Raw genomic sequence first — 18,009 nt, forward strand, 5'->3', positions numbered from 1 at the left:
TAGCTTAGAATTCACTATGTAGAATTGTGTTAAGTATAAATTTTAGTGCCTGAGTTTAATAATCATTGTATCATCAACAATCATTTATTGGGTTTATACCATGTGCAAATAAAACACCATAGTAGGACCTGATGATACAAATAGTTGTATTAGACATGCTTCCAGCCCTTAAGCATACAATCTAATTGGGGAGCCCAGGGTATATTACATGTAAAGATAATTAATGAAAGGTAGCTTGTCGTAAGTGTCATATTGTAGTAAAAATAATAAATACAGTCATTCCTCAACTTTCATATGTTTAACTTTTGTGACTTCAAGCATTCATGTGATTTTATTAGTAACATCATTTTTCCATTCACATTGGCAATGACTTACATTCACACCTTTGTGCAGTAGAGAAAAAAATGAGAGTAATAAATACATGCAGGTTTGTGGAGCAGCTGATATCCTGCTTCACTGATCTTGTTCATCCTACCTTTGTAGAGTAAGTTTTGGAGTGACTTTGCCAGTCTACGTGTCTTAAGACATCCATAACTAAAGTGCCAGCAGCATTTCCCTTGGTTTTCAAAAATGCCCTAGGTAGAGAGGTTTATAGCAGTATAGTTATTGTCTGAAATTAGTTTTTTTCATTGAGATGTTAGCACAAAAGGTCACACAATTCCAAGAATTACTAACAAAAAAAAACGTTTTTCATGTAACCAGTTTTATTTTGTGTACTGCATTTTATGGGATATTTCATAGTTACTCTGTTAGGAAAAATGCATATTATCAGAATAATGTTTTGTTATAAAGAACTATATCCATAAAAGCATATTATCAGCAATCTCATAAAAGATTACAGTTTTTGGTGGGTCATAGAAACCTTAACCTTCTATTTCCCATAGTTTCAACATATTATCATTTACACCATTTTCTAGGAATGTTGCCCTTGTGAATGTTGAAGATTGACTACTACAAGAATTCAAAACAGGAATATACATTATTGTGGACTGGAATAGTCAGAAAGGGGTATTTTGAGGAAGTCTAGATATCATCTGAACACCAACTTGAAAGAAGGGCATAGGTAGAGTTAAATAAGAGTGCATTCTGGTCAGAGGAAATAATATGAACAGAATCATAAAGACAACTTTGACATGTTCAATGAGTAGATTTGTTAAGACATCTAGTTAGAAAGTGATCATAATAGGTGTAGCTTGAGACATAGCTGAGAAAGAAATTAAAGACACATGAATAAAGAACAGGCAGGGCCTAGTAAGAAAAAAGAAAAAGACCTACATATCTTTGTCTAGATTCATTACTATTTTGGCCCCTGATATGTTCTTAACTTTGATTATATCTCCCCAAATTTATATGGTATAATTCTTATTAAAAGATCATTATGCTCTTTTTGTGGTGACAAAGAATTGGAATTGGAAAAGAACTGGATGGCCATCAATTGGGAATTGGCTGAATAAGTTATGGTATGTTAAAGTAATGGAATATTACGGTTAGCAATATTATTAACAACATTGTACACAGCAACAAAAAGATTGTGTAATGATCAACTATGATACACTTGGTTCTTCTAGGCAATTCATTGATCCAAGGCAATAATAATAAACTTTGGATGAAAAACACCATCTGCATCTAGAGAGAGATCTATGGAGACTGAATGTGGATTAATGCACACTATTTTCATCTTTTTTTTTCTTATGGTTTTTCCCTTTTGTTCTTATTTTTTTTCTGATTCATGGAAGTATGTAAAAAATGTACATGTATAAACCAAGAAAAAAATTTTTTAAGCAAAAAAAAAAAAAAAAAAGATCCTTCATGGGACTAATTTAGGATTTTAATTGTTATGTAGTATCATATTTTAAATACATTAATCCTTACTGCCATCATTCTCTTTTAGGTTTACACCTGATTTCACTGCCTCCAGGGTCATTCGTGAACTGAAATTCATAACAGCTTGTGGCTCCGAATTTACTTTTATATTGAATGCATCCCTTCCATATCATATGTTAGCAACATGTGCAGAAGCCTTGCCCAGACCTAATTGGGAATTGGCACTGTACATAATCATCTCAGGAATAATGAGGTACTATACCATATATTTTTTGGAACTTGATTAGCATGAGAAGTATTCAATAACCAAAAGGAACTTTTCCCACTACTAATTGTCATGCATTTTTGATAATTAGGCAAATTTTTGTCTCTGAAAAAGACATTATCAATTTAGCCCCATTAGTTGAAATTACTAAAATGATTTATATGTAATAATTTTTTTAAAAAAAAAGTTAAAACCAAAAAATTTCCTCTCTTTAATTTTCCTGTTTTGTTGGGGGTTTTTTAGCCAAATCTTTTTTGTACTAGTGAAAAGTTGAGTTGCTAAATTGACTTGTTAATTTTATATAAAAGACAAACAGAAAGGATCAACTAAATTGTTGGAATCTTTAAAAACTGCTAACTCATTAGAGTTGATGTTTTGGGCCAAAACCCGAAACAAGGTACTAAGTAGAACTAATTGATACAATGCTTGTGTTTATACCTTTACTCATTGGAATTCACAAGTATGGGATAAAACATCTTCTTGTAAGATCAGATCAATAATCTATCAACTCTAATGAGTTAGCAGTTTGTAAAGATTCCAACATTTCCCACTTAATTTTGTTTTAGAACATAGGGTGGTCATGACCTCCCTGACTTCTCAAAGAGGTGAGAACCGCCCCCCCAAAAAAAGGTGGTCACACCCACCCTGACATCTCAAGAAGGGAGATGAAAACACCAAAGGAAATAAGAAGTCAAATCAGATTAGTGGGTTTATGGGTTTTCTCCCAGAGTGCTCTCTGGCCCTAAGAGCTTCAAGGGAGGTGTGAATTCACAAAGTTAAAGTTTACTTTGTGAATCTCCCATACTTGTGAATTCCAATGAATAAAGGTGTAAACACAAGCATTGTATCAATTAGTTCTACTTAGTACCTTGTTTCAGGGTTCTGGCCCAAAACATCAACTCTGTGGGTAAAGGTGAAAACACAAGCATTGTATCAATTAGTTCTACTTAGTAGCTTGTGTCTGGTTCTGGCCAAAACATCAACTCTAATGAGTTAGCAGTTTATAAAGATTCCAACACTAAATCAAAATTTTTTCTTAGCAAAAATAAATCTCATGGAGAGGTCCCTCTTTTAAAAGTGAACATTTATCAGAATTTAATTTAATAAAATATTGTAAAACAGATATATGCTTTTAATTTTTTATCCATTTTTTGGCATATTAACTTATCATTTCATTCAGCAAAGACTGATAAAAGCAGCATTTTTGTGCTTTTTGTAAAACATTTATCACCAAGTTAATTGCACCCTTACTTTATTGTGCTGTTAATTTCTTCATCCTAATATTGCCAACATTGATTTTTCAACTTTTTGGTCCCTTGTAGTGTACTCTTTCTCTTGGTAATTGGAACAGCCTATTTAGAAGCTCAAGGAATTTGGGAGCCATTTCGAAGACGTCTGTCATTTGAGGCTTCAAACCCTCCTTTTGATATGGGAAGACCATTTGATCTCAGGAGAATTGTTGGTATTTCATCTGAAGGAAAGTAAGTTGGTAGCAGTAATAAATCTTATCTAAGTAAATACTCATAAAAACTGGTCAAATGATATATTATTTGTAAAAAGCTTGACACATTTCCTAAAATGTAGTAGGTACTATGTAGAAATGTACTTTATCATTATTGCACAAGCAAAAAAGTCAACCTAATTCTGATTGGAAAATTGCTTTTTTATTATAGCATTGAACCGCAAAACACCCATTCTAGAGACAACTTTTTTGTAATATTGGCAAATGTTTTGGGAGCCAGCACCTGACAGCTCACAAATTTTTAGGTAGATAGAACATTTTTGTTGTTTTGGAGATCACTTTTATTTCCATTGATGTTCTCCTAGAGTATTTTATGTTAATGATGAATTGACTACAGAAGATCCTTTTTATTTGGTAATGTATATTACAAGAATGCTATCTAATCTGAAATATATATTTTGCATTTGCAATTTCCACATTTAATTTATATCATGTTACTTGATTCTTCAGTGGAAGGCAAAGAGGCTGGAGAGAATTTGGAACTCAGGATTTAAAAATAAATAAATAATAGACATTTTGATGAGGAAAATATATGCTATATATGAATTTCATATGGATGTGAAATGTTGATTCACCATTAGATTCTATGCAGTAGTGCTTTCTTCTGGTAAATAATGTTGTACCTCAGTAATCAATGAAGAACTCTTGGAGCCCTAATTTCTTAGTGTTGTTTTATTGAAGCAGCAGAACATTTTTAATCTATATATTCTGATAATAATTGGTCCTTTTTCAGTTTGAACAGTCTTGGATCTGACACCAATCACAGTTCCAGTAGGGGAATCTATGGAACAGGAGGTTCCTCATCCAGATCTAGTTCAGGAAATCATAAGCACTGCAATCCGTCAGTTCATCTGCACAGCAATAGAAACTCAGCTGATGTTGAAAATTTCAAATCTAAAAACAATTCAAACATTACTAGCAGGACTTCTACACAATCTGCTAACAGAACAGGTACCCTAGTATTGGATTCAAACACAGTAACACAGAGTCATACGGCAGGCAGAAGATCCAAAGGAGCAAAGCAGAACCAGCACCACAGTCAGGTCCTGCTGGAACAGCACTCCCCACCTCCACCAACAGTGCCTCAGCAACTGGAGCATCATCCTGAAAGCTCCGTGCCCCTTTCACCACTTGCTCACTCTTCCCACCCAGAATGTGGCAGCAATTTAAGACACAGCTCAGAAGATTCAGATATCACCAGTCTTATCGAAGCCATGGACAAAGATTTTGACCACACTGAATCCCCTTCACTAGATGTGTTTACAGAACAACCTCCATCTCCAATGTCAAAAAACAAAGGTAATGGGACTCTTTCTTCAATGCTAAAAATCTAATAAACTATCATCCCTTATAGTTATGCTAACAGGATAATTATAACAGTGATATTCATCCACAAAACTAAGATGCCTTATCTTTTCAAAATATAGTCACAAAAGTTATTTCCCCCAATAATTGCAGTTATTTAAGATTGTGTTTAGTACTTGAGCATCATAAAAAGATTGTCTTAGCTGCGGGAAATATTGGGCATTTCTTACTTCATGGGTATGAATTCAGTGTTAAACCAATGGCTTTATTCAAATCCCACCCCCACACCAGCTATGATCTTCACTAGCTATATGATCCTGGGCAAGTTAATCTCCTTGATCTCCAGTCAACAAAACTTACAGGTGGATGGCAGTGATAGAGGCCAACAATCCCAGATTCTTCTAGTTATTCCCATGTGTTTAATGTTTTCAATCCTGAACTGTAAAGTAACACATTCCACATCTTCACTTGTGAGGGCAAAGTCTTTCCCTCACAGATGTCTAGCTAATTCCTGATTTTTTTAGAGTAAGGTGTGAAAAAAAGCTATAAATGGCCATTCATTGTGTTTTGATTTTTAAATTGATCTCTGCACCAGGAGCATGATATAATGGCTCTGCAATCAGGCAACCTGGATGCAAATTTCCATCTCCAATGACTCCTGTGACTGGGAAAAATTTTTAACCTTCCTTCTTAAATTGAGTTCTCTCCTCTATTGAATGAGTAGACCTATTTGGCTTCTAAGATCTTCTCTAGCTCTGAATCTGTGGCAGTATGCTCCTTCTAAGGAGAACTTATAAGTTATGTCACTTCCTCTTGGAAATTCAATTCTTTCGATTTTGGAATTGTTTTAAAGCAGACTTTTGAATTTAATAGCAACTTAATGCCATAAAGTCATTTTTTCATAAATCATAATCTTTTTAGTTTATTTTGGCAGATAATTTTATTAGCTTAAAATTAAAGAATAGGAATGGCATTTCTATTTTTAGTTAGATTGTGTTACAGATGAGTTTTAGTTTTTTTTCTTTTTAAAGTTTTATAATAGCAAACATTTATTATTTTGTCCTGGAGAAAATTTTACAATGACATGTATTTTCTTTTTTTTAAATCATCTAAAGTAAAGATCTGAAACTCACACATACATCTCTCTTCTTATAGTCCCCATAAGGCAGGAATTCTTAACTTTTTGTTCCATGAACTCCTTTGGTGCTTTGAAACCTATAGATCAATCCTTAGAATAACTTTTTTTAAAATTCATATTTAACGAAATGCTCAGTTTTATTTAGAGATTAGGTAAAATAAAGATGTCATTTTCACAGACCTCTATCCATATTTTTGGGCTCTCTGGACCCCAAAGTTAAGAATCCTAGTGCTAAGTTACATTGTCATCTCTTTCATCTCTTTATACAGACATTCACAAAAAGTATTTGGGACTCTTTTGTGGTTGTTTTTTATTTTCCCCAGTTACATTTAGGGTTAGGGTTAACCCTAACCCTAAATCCACTTTATTTTAACAATTGTTTTAAAACTTTGGGTTCCAGATTCTCTCACTTATCCCCACTCCTAACCCCCATTAAAAAAGCACATGTGAAGTTATGGAGAACATTTCCATAAAAGTCATGTTGTTAAAGAAAATATACATCTCCCCTCTTTTAAAGAAAAAAAAACCTAAGAAAAATAAAGTAGGGGAAAAACAGAGTATGCTTCAGTATGTATTCAAACAAATTAGTTTTTTCTCTAGGTCTGGATAGTATTTTTCATTCTAAGTCCGCCAAAGTAATCATGATCATTGTACACAGAAGCTATTTGTAAAGATAAAAAGTTTTAGATAGTAAAAATAGATGAATGTTATAAAAGTGAAATTTGAGTTTGAAACTAATCTAAAGGAAAAACAGGTTAGGTCCTTGTTTTCCATCCAGAGACATTGCTAGTAAAACTATTCTTCCTCAAAAAATCTGAATGAAAAAAATTGTCAGAAAAAGTCTAGAATTTTAATAATGACCATGTTTCTACACATAAAGAAGTAGCGGTGGTTGTGCCTTATGTCACTAAAGTGAGCAAATGATACGGTAATATCTTGTGTTGTTCATAGAAGTAAAGATAAAATATAATTATATCCAAGTTAATATGAATATGATTTTTGGAGAAAATATTGATGTTAGTAATATTTTAGTTTAAAATATTAAACATGAAATTATATAAGAATTAAAGTATTTATTACACATTACTATTAGGAAACATAAAGACAAATTTAACATTTAAAAAAAAAAAAAAGAACAGAGAACTGGTGGGCCCAAAAGCCAGGATGTGCAATGAGATTTCTCCACATGGACAAGTAACTACTGGCAAGTCACATGACCTCTCTTGTCCTCAGTTTTCACATTTATAAAATGAGGAAAGTTTAGATTCAGAATTTTAGAATAGATCATTCTACTAGCATTGGCAGAATTTTTTTAATTCTATGATGGCTTTTGATTGAACTATTTTTCAAAGGAGTAAGAAGTTAAGACCATTACAGTTTAAATATTATGCTCATAGCTCATATGAGACATTAAAAACTAGACACCCCCCCCCCTTTTTTTTTTTGCAATGTTTACGAAACAGTAATACTTCTGTCTTATAGAAGAAGCATGAAGACATTAACAGTTTCTCTCATTATCATAATAGTGCACAGGCATAAACCTATCCAATTTCTCCTTCAGACCCCCTTTACCTTCCCTGAAGTCCAGGGCAGAATATCTCGCCAGCAGCTATTTTCTGATCATCTGTACTTGTTCCTCTGTACCAATCGATGGACTATCTCTCTTGAGACAAAGTAAAGAGGTAGCCTCTATATGTAAGGATTTTTATCTTGGCATAACATTACTAGGATAATATATTAAACTATGATACTGTGAAGTGATAGGAACAATATTATATACTTAGTTCTGTGTGGGGTCAGTCTTGTCATGGGTAAAACTCAATAGTATAGACTACATCAGTATTCCTAACCCATGTGGTAGGGTGCTTTGGGTTGAAACCTAGATTCCAAAATGTGGTTTGGCATATGGTTCTCTGAGCCTATTTTTTCCATCTGTATAAGAGTGATTATCATGTTTACACTGTCTACTTCAGTATTATTGTGAAAAAAGAGCTTTGTAATCCTGAATATAAGCATTATGTTTATCAATTATAAAGCTGCCTTTGAGACACTGTATTTGTGTCAGTTTGTGCAGATGCCAACTTACTTAGACAGTGACTATTAGTAGGGATGATCGATTTTGAGATAAGATGTTTTTATTACTAAAAGGCTACATAAAGTGTAAAATTTTCTAAAATTCAGACCTCCACAAGTTTTACTTTTATGATCTAAAATGTATCAGTAAGTCAAGGACCCGTGACTTTATTAGTGTAGGAACTCCCTCCAAAATACTGATATCAGCCTGTAACTTGTAGCCTTAGAGAATTACTTACCTAGAGCCAAGAGAAGTTGTGACTTTATGCAAGTGTAGTATTCCTGCTCAATTCAGTTTTACTAGTTTCAATTAATGAAATTTGCTCAGATTCAAATCAACAGTCCATCAGTGAGTATTAAGTTTCAGCATTGGACAAGGCACTGTGTTAAAGATACAAATATACATAAAAACATACAACATAAATTTGAAATTAATAAATACAAATACATACAAGGTAGTTTGGAGGGAGGACATTACCATTTGAGGAGCTCAGGAAAATCATCATGCCCAACAGGATTCCTGAGTTACATCTTACAGGAAGAGAGGGACTGTGAGTCCATGTGCATTCTAGACATGGAAAGGAGAATGCAATGGCCAGTGCAAAGACGCAAAAAGCATATGGAGTGACAATGATTGTCCAACAAAGCTCAAAAGACAGCCTAAAACCTGACTGTGTTGGGCTTTAAAAGCTCAACAGAGCAGTTTATATTTTATCCTAGATGCAATAGGAACCTCCTGGAATCAGTTATTTCAGTGAGTCAAGTGTTCATTTCTGAGCTTAAAGGAAATTACATTATAAAGGATAGACTAAAGTGGGAAGAGACTTAAGGCAGCAAGTAAATGATTATTGTTCCAGTACTTTAATGGAGACTTGGACTAACTGTTGTATGAGTAGATACATAGTTGTAGAGTATAAATACAGTTGGATAAAAGAAATGTTTTGAAGGAATAAATAGCAAGATTTGACACTGATTGGACATATATAGAGAGAGAAAGAGACTGAGTTGAGAATAAACCTGAAATTATGAACCTGGGACACTAGAAAAGGAGTACTTTCAATAGAAGTAAGGAAGTTTGGAGGAGGCTGAGGGATTCTTTGAAAGGTTTGCTGATCTGATTCTGAAGTTCAAAGGAGAATCCGATACAGGACATAAAGACCTTAGAGTCACCCACACAGAGATAGTAATTAATTCCATAGATACTAATATATTCACCAAGAGAGTATAAAGTGAAGAGAGGACCCAGGTCCTCTTAATGTTGCCATTTTGTAATGTAGCTCTTGTACTTTACTGATTCCTGGCTGAAATTCTCATACAGGTAGCTAAATGTTTGAATACACTCCCAACATATCCATACCTTCATATGCTAGGCACTCTATGTCCATTCCCAAGTCAAACTTCTGCAAATGGACCACCCGTTCATCCTTGCTACCAGTGGAGCCAAGACTCTGTTCCAAGGCTCTTACTCTTGCTATGTGACCCATCAACCCTCTTTTCCTGCTCTTCAACTTGCTAATGATATACTTTTTAACCACTTTAAGTACAGTACTTTTTCAGTTCTTTGTTGTACCTAGCTTCTATATTTCCCAGCAACTTTTCATTCTAAAAACACTTTTATTTTATTACTTGCAGCCATAGCAGATGTCATATCATATCATTCAAAAAATATTTATATGGAAAGAGAAGACTTTCCTAAATGTATATAATTTCCTAAATGTAATCTAACAGTTTCTTGTTCCTTTTCAATTTGGAACCCAGTTCATTGTCTGTCCACAGTAAATGTCTAGTAGATAGTCTATGTACTAATTAACCTCATCTATTAGTCAAAAAAAAATTATTAATTTCCTGCTATATATCAGGCGTTGTGCTAAGCTCTGGGGGTACAAGAGGCAAAAGATAGTCCTTGCCTTCAAAGAGCTTACAGAGGAGAAAGCATATAAACGAATATGTACAAAGGAGGAGGGTTGGAAAAGAATTCCTGTGGTGTGGTGTTCTCTTCTTTTATATAATATATGATGGTTCTCTGGGAGCAGGTTTCTTGAGGAGGTTTTCTGGAGGCAACCTTAGTTTCAGTTCCAAGTAAAAATCACTTCAAACGCAGCCAGGAGTTAAAATCCAGTCCTTTATTGTGTCCTTCAAAGTCTTGAGCTTCAACCCCTAACTCCCTCCAAATGTCTCCAACCAGCACAAGGTTGGAATATGGAATGAATTTGTCTCTGCCTCCTAGAGTGGGCTTCTGTGTCTTCCAGAGTGCTTTTTCTCCCTGAGAGCTTCTTGCTTATATGCTGTACACTGAGTACACACCAATCATTATATCACTGTTGTAGGATTAAATCAATTCTAAACTAGATTTAAACATTGTCTCCTCAATTCCACTTAGTTCCTTGTTTCAAGTTCTGGCCCATAACGTCTCCTTGTAGGATCAGATCAATCATACTGAACCATGCTAAATTAGATAATTATTTTCTCTATCAATTCTAATGACTTAACACTTTGTAAGGATTCCAACACTATGGAAGACAGGATTTTATTTGGGACTTGAAGGAAGACTGAGAAGTAGGCAGAGATGAGGAGAAAAGAGAATCAGGCATAGGGGACAGCCAGGAGAAAAAAATGCCACGAGATGCAAGTGTCTTATTTATGGACCAAGGAGACCAAAGAGTACACAACAAGGAGTAAGATGCCTAGAAAGGTAGGAGAAACCTACATTTACATTCCCTCACCAAACAGAATTTTGTATGTGATTGAGGAGGTAATACAACTCAATAAAGTTTATTGACTAAATAAAGAGGTCAGCCAACCATGGCCCCTGGACTAGATTTGGACCATTGGCCTTGGTCTGCTAAACCCCAGGCTAAACAATAGGCATCCTTTATCTACTGGGTTTCTGTGGGCTGACAGCTTTTGAAGGGTTTTGGATTATACTTAGTAGGCTCTGTAGTATCCTAAATGTGATTCATTCAGCATGTCATTCACTAACAGATATTTCTGTAGGACTTTACCATTTTTTTCTCTTTAACCTTTGTACAAGATGTCCTCCGTAACAGTGGGCAATACTTTTATCAAGAATGTCTCCCTGTTCTGTACCTTGCTTGGTATTATTGATAAGTGATTTTCTTTGAAAACTCTCTGATGTATCGCTCTAACATATGCATGAGAAATATGTTGTGGGAGAAGAGCCTTTAAGGTGGAATTTTGCTATGCTGAGTTAAATGCTTATTTTAATAGTTGGTAAACATTAAACCTAGTGGAATTCTTTATTTTCTAAGTCTTTTCTCCATAATACTTTTGCCTTTTGACATTTGTGACCTCGCTTTCTCCTAATTCTCTCCCTGCCTGTCAGATTACTCCTTTATCATTCATTTACTGCCTTTAGTGTTCCTCAAAAGACTGATCTAGGCTCTCTTCTCTGTCTACAACTTTCCTTTGATGTTTTTATCTTCTCCCATAGAGTTAGTAGCCATCTTTAATATATGTCTCCTATTTATATAAGCCATCACTCACCTTAGTTTAGACCCTCATCTTTTCTCACATGGATTATTGCAATGGCTTCCTAATTACACTACTACTCGCTTACCCCACTCCCTACTTCCATTCATTCCCTCACCAAATTTCCCACCAGACAACTTTCATACTAAACTTCTGCAAAGACAAACCCTCTACATATGTAAGAGATTCCATTCTGTCCTGTCTTATGCAATAGATTTCCCCCTCTATCATCTCCATTTCTTCCTGCCCCCTGGCTGCTTTCTACCTGCCCATAAACATTGCCTTCTGTCTCTGCAAAAACATCTCATTTTATACATTGATACCTGCTAGGTACCACCCTACATCTTTCTTCCCCTTTTGTAGTTGATCTCCTTGAGAATACTGTCTGTGATAAGAGTGAGAGCAAAGGAAATGGAAACATTTAAGTCTCTATACTCTGAGTTCTGAGTTCATCATCTAACCCAAAGTGCTCTTTGTATTTACTGATGGCCTTTTCTCTCACTTGTTAATCTTCTTGACCTTTCAGCACCTTTTAACAATATCGGTCACCCACCTCTTTTTTGACATTATCTTCCTTCTACTTTCTAATGACACTAATCTCTCCCAGTTCTCCCCCTACCTGACTGTTCCTTTCAGTCTCTTGCAGTGTCTTCACCCAAGTCATCTCCATTAACCATGGCAATATCCCCCTCCTGTCCCTACCTGCCTCCCCCTCCCCCAGACTCTCTTCTGGGCCTTTTTCTCTCCATGACCTTGTTCATTTTGTGATTTCATCCTCTTCGCATGGATAATCAATTTCTAATCTATATCTAATCTCTTTACTGACTCCCTGTACTAGACATCTTCAAGTCAATGACCCTTAAATTGAAAATTTAACTCATTATCTTTCCTATAACTTCCCTGCTCCATATCTCTTTCTTCTGTCAAGAACATAGCAATCCTCCTAGATCACCCAGTTTTGCAACTTAAGTGCCATCCTTGGCTCCTCTCTTTTCCACCCCTTCCCCTAATTTTACCTCTAAACATCTCTTATCTGAACCCTCTGACCTTGACACTGTCATCTTCCTGGTGAAGGCCCTCATCACCTCATGTCTTATCAATATACAATAGCCTGCTGATGAATCTTCCTTCTAGAAGGCTCTCTCCACTCCACTCTGCCCTCCACTCAGTTGTGAAAGTAATCTTTCTAAAGTAAAGGTTTCAGTAAGCTCCCTTAGTTCCCTAATCTCTCTAGCATTGAAGATAAAATCTTTGGGCACTGGGAGCTCTTCACAACCTGCTCCCCCCCAACACCACTTTTCGGCTTTTCTTAAAGCCTGCCAGTCACTCTACACTCCAATGACCTTGGCCTCCTTGCTATTCCTCAAAAGAGACCCTCTGTTTACTTATTCCCTGAAATGCTCTCTGTGCTCAATTCTTGACTTGCAGGGACTATTCTGTAATTTTTTTTTCTTTATATTTTCAGTTCCTACCGTAGTTGTTTGCATAGACCAAGGTTAGCTGAATTTCATTGAAAGGCTAAAAATCACTTTCTTCATCAATAAACAATACCTACAGAGACAGCAAGCCATAGTATATAAAGAACTGACCTAATTCTGGGCATTTCTTGGTGCCCCCAAGCAACTCTTGAAAATTAAATATTTTATACCAATAAAGTTCTGCAATCAGAAGGAGTTCCTTCCGTGGAAGTTCTTTCTACTAATGAAATCACAAATCTTAAAATAATGGCAACGGGAAATAAAACCCCAAAAAGCTATAGTTGGTTAGGAGATCTGAGAGAACCTTTAGAGAACTGAGCTACAATGTTCTCCAATAAGTTGAACAATCTCCCTTCTTACCTCCATCTCCCAAAATCCTTAGTTTCCTTTAAGAATCAGATGAATGACCACCATTAGCAAGAGGCTTTTCCCAGTTTCCCCAGCTCCTACAAACTTCCCTCCATTGTGTGTATGTGTGTGTGTTCTTATATTGTCTCCATCACAAAATTCAAAGTCTTTTGAGAGTTTGAAGGCAAAGGCCATTTTCTCTGTATCCCAAAAGCCTACAATACAGTTCTTGGCATAGAGCACTCAATAAATGCTTACTCATTGATTCTTTTATTTTTTATTTTTTTCTGAGGCAATCGGGGTTAAGTGACTTGCCCAGAGTCACACAGTCCGGAAGTGTTAAATTCTGAGTCCAGATTTGAACTCAGGTCCTCCTCACTTCAGGGCTGGTGCTCTATCACTGTGCCAACTAACTGCCCTTAATCACTGATTCTTAATGGTTAATATCTCTTCACATCTCTTTTATAGGAGATGATGGTGGTGATTAAAGACTTAGAATCAGGAGTTTTGTTTTGTTTTCCATAGGGAAAAGCAAGCCTCCTCAGCGCAAAGTCAAACCACTCAAGAAACGAGAGGAGAAGGAGAGAAGAGGAAAGGGGAGACCACAAGAGGATGAGCTGAAAGATTCTCTAGCTGATGATGACAGTTCTTCTACCACCACAGAAACCTCAAATCCTGATACAGAACCACTTCTGAAAGAGGTATAAAACTATTAAAACACAAAAGATCCTTCCTGTAGTGGAGAGGATGCCCCATTACAGACAGCCATGTTCTAGAGAAAAGTTAGATTCCAAGGATGTCTGGGTTTTCCATTTTAGCCTCTTGGCATTAAGTAAATCATTGTACATAACACTCTCTCCATTTCCCCAGAGGAAAATAAAGGACAGCTATTACCCTCAGAGTTGTATTTGAGGAAGCAGTAGCAAAATAAAATACTTCAGATTGGGGGAAAGCTCTTCTAAAAGTTATATTTTACCTGAAATCTGTAACTTAAACAGTTTGTTTCCAAATTCAGGTATCAAAGAGAGAAACTTTTATTTTATTATATAGAGTTCTTTGTTTGACCAGTAGAAAATAATAGAATCAGCTAGTGAAGTAGCTTCTTATTTCATGGTACTTTCATGGTATTTTCGTGGTTGCCATAAATTAGAGCATAATTTATAAGATAGTATATTAATTTCCCTGAATTACTGTATTTAATTTTGATGTCCATAATAGCTATTCTAATTAAATTTAGTATTGACAAATTCTTTAATGTTGCCTTCAAGAATTTGTATCCAACTTCTTAGAAGATTCCCAATGTATTGGTATTCATTAATTTTTTAAAATATATAAAAATATCTTTTACTTTTCACATCAAGAAGGAAACCAACTTCCACCTTTTGACATTTCCTCACATTTGTTGTGATGCTTTATGTATATTTTTAATGCTATATAAAAAGTGATGATAATTTAAACCAGTTACTGACAAATTTGTGAGTTCCATATTTCACAGCCTTTTCATTATATTACTTTCAGAGACATTTTTTTTTATTTTGATAAATGTTTAAACCCCAGTCGCTTAACTCTATTTTCTTTTTGAACATCATCTCTCTCATTACCTCCTAACATTAGCCTTACAAACTGACTGATCCTCACCTTTGTACTTTTATTTAAATCATTTCATCAATCTATTTCACAGAAGTACTAGTCAATAACCTATAAAGATTCAATTCAAAACTCTTTTCCAAATTTTCTCTTTAAATAAGACAATACTTTTTGCATTCTCCTTTTTCTTATCCACTCATATGTAAGGTGAACTGTCCTAATTATGAGACCTATTTCACCTTTAGCATGTAACTTATTTTCTTCAACTGTCACTTTCTTCATATAAGGGTAAGTTTTTCATTTCATTCATGTGGAGTGGTAGAGAAATGATCCTATAAATTTTATAAGTATTTTATGTAAATATGAATTGTTATTGCTATATAATCTTGTTTCATTTATACATTGCTTTATAATAGTATTGGGGTGGGAGGGAATGAACTGTGTCCAACTAAATATCACACTTTGTGATGGCAGCCATATGTCTGAATCTTCAGGTTCCTTAGATGTTGCTCATTAAATAAACGTCATCAACGGATTTTCAGAAATAGGGAAATGTGAAGGAAAAATATTTTTCAGGTTATTTCTGTGACTTAGCACCCAGTATGGTTGTAGAAATTAACAGTGGTAATCCAGCTATTCAGAAGCAGCCATTAGTGTCATTAATAACCATAAGTTGTAAAGTTGGAAATTGTTCTGGGATGGGCCTTAGGTCAGTCTTCTAATAATCTAGATTTAACCCTGCAGACAAATGAAACACTCAAGTCATTCAACACAGCCATAGTAGAAGGGTATTTCACAAGGACAGGCATTGAGTATACTTCACATTGATTTAGTTGAATTCTTACATTCATTACTCATATGATAGAGCACCTAAACCTTCTGTACTCCCCCTCTCACGTGTCCATGGCTACTTTATACTCAAGTTAGAAGAAAGTCTCAAGAAATATGTCTATATCATTTAAAGAAAATGTTGTTATGTCGGAAAACAGGGACTGAAGATGTTGTTCCTATCACAGGAAGTTTATGGGAAATTAATTGATTATGCTTAGTCAACTTGCCAGGGCACATTTCAGCACTAGGAAAAAATATTGCATTGTTGCTCATCTCATGAACGTTCTAGATTTGAATAGACTTAAGGACTAAATTATCCCCTTTCTGAAAGTGTCCCTTAAGGTAAAGATTTGAGCATGTAATCAAAGGGTTGTAGTAGCTTAAATTTTTATAGCCTATGCTATTCTTAGTGAAAGCAGAATTTTGCTAATAAAATTTACCAACTTGTCATTTTCCCCAGTGATATTATCTCTATATAAGTGATATTTGGTGTTCTTTATCACTCATCCAACTCCAGCCAAAAAAGAAACATTTTCTCTTTGAGAAACTTGACAAGCTAGAACCATTCACAGAAATTGAGATGGTTCACTGTAAAAAGATAATGAGAGTGGTCATTGTGCTTGTAATAAGGGTATAGGTTTATTTGATGATCTTATGTCTAAACAGATTATGTGTAAACAAATTCACAGGATCCTGAACGGCAAAAAGGAAAACAAGCTGCGCCTGATAAACAGGGAGGTGAAATGTCTCAAGTGAAACAGAAAAGCAAAAAGCTCTCAGCAAATGTGAAAAAAGAGACCCCAGCAGACGTAAAACCCCTCAGGTAACACATAAAAGAAAATCAACATGTAGAATAAGGCTGCTCCAAGCTTGAGGTCAGGGAAGTCTGATCATAGCAGCAGGTGGCAGTGTGTGCGAGTCTTGTCTTTTCATCTTGCAATCTCTATTTAGAGAACTTTGCCAATGATATGGACTTTATATGCTAAGAGGCACATGGTAATGTACTGGAGAAAAGAGCTCTTGATGAGGAGTCAGAGATGCCGAGTTCAAATCTCAGCTTTGCCACTTACTACCAGTGTGACGGTGATCAGGGCAGAGAACCTGTCACCTTGGTTTCTTCACAAACATGAGGGCAGTTGACCTATCTGATCTCTAAGGTCCCTTCCAACTCTAAAAATAGAATGTTTCATTTTTATTCATTAAACTTGGACATCTTAATCTCTAATTTCTCAGTATTCCCAAGAAGTTGGGAACTATAAGTTGCAGAATAGGTATCAAACTGTACTGGAAGGGAATGTTCTTCACTGGAAAGACATTACCCAGATGAAATGACCAGTCCAATAAAAAACTAATAATAATAATTGGACTTAATAACATGATATCATCAGATAAACTGTGTGATAAATATTGGAGTTATACTACAAGTAATACCATTCATTGTGCCTTGAAATCTGGTATAAAATTGAACATTTTAAGGAAGTTAGTTAACACTTTCTTTCATTGAAAATAATTATCATGTATCTGAAGAATACATAATAAAACCTCGCTGTTTTTGTTGTATCATCCTACTATGTACACCTTGATCCATAACTCTTTAAAACATGTCACTAGAGGGCTAATAATTCTGAAGGAAGAACAGAACAAGAAAATGCTAAGTAACATTATTTTTATAAAATTAAACAAAACATGGTAACTGCATGTTCTATTTTATCTATCCAATGTGAACGTCTTTGCTCAATATGGTAACTTTCCCTTTTTGATTAGTAATTTTAAGAAGCCAAAGGAAAAATTTGAAATCTTTCACTTCTTTGGAAAAGTACAGAATCAACACATTAAAAGATTATCAATTTTAAAATTAAATTCAAACTACCAAGAAGTGATATGGAAAAGATATAATCCTTCCCCAACTTAAAAACACATGTACATATACATCTGTCTTCCTTAGCACCACACATACCCCACCACTGTACTAGAGACCATAGAGCAGCTCTCATCAGAACAACATTTAAAGATGGTGGTGGCAGGAAACAAGGGTTGAAACAGGACTATTGGAGAGTCTATGGGCTCTGAAGTGCAAGTAAAGAAGAAACTATAAATTCTCTACAATGATTCCAAATTTTCAATCTCAGGTATCATAAACTTTTATTTC

At 35.0% G+C, this 18,009-nt stretch overlaps 1 protein-coding gene across 2 annotated transcripts in view; it reads left to right on the top strand.

The window, feature by feature from the left end:
- Window positions 1-18,009, top strand: part of TMEM131 (transmembrane protein 131) — a 221,311-nt gene that overhangs the window by 192,767 nt on the left and 10,535 nt on the right. For both annotated transcript variants that reach the window (XM_051984665.1, XM_051984666.1), the window contains 5 exons: window positions 1,892-2,077; window positions 3,412-3,570; window positions 4,345-4,910; window positions 13,968-14,143; window positions 16,550-16,683. In XM_051984665.1, the coding sequence (XP_051840625.1) occupies window positions 1,892-2,077; window positions 3,412-3,570; window positions 4,345-4,910; window positions 13,968-14,143; window positions 16,550-16,683 (1,221 nt within the window). The remainder of the gene's footprint in view (window positions 1-1,891; window positions 2,078-3,411; window positions 3,571-4,344; window positions 4,911-13,967; window positions 14,144-16,549; window positions 16,684-18,009) is intronic.

Source organism: Antechinus flavipes, chromosome 3 (assembly GCF_016432865.1).
Source record: "Antechinus flavipes isolate AdamAnt ecotype Samford, QLD, Australia chromosome 3, AdamAnt_v2, whole genome shotgun sequence".
Lineage (NCBI taxonomy): Eukaryota > Metazoa > Chordata > Mammalia > Dasyuromorphia > Dasyuridae > Antechinus > Antechinus flavipes.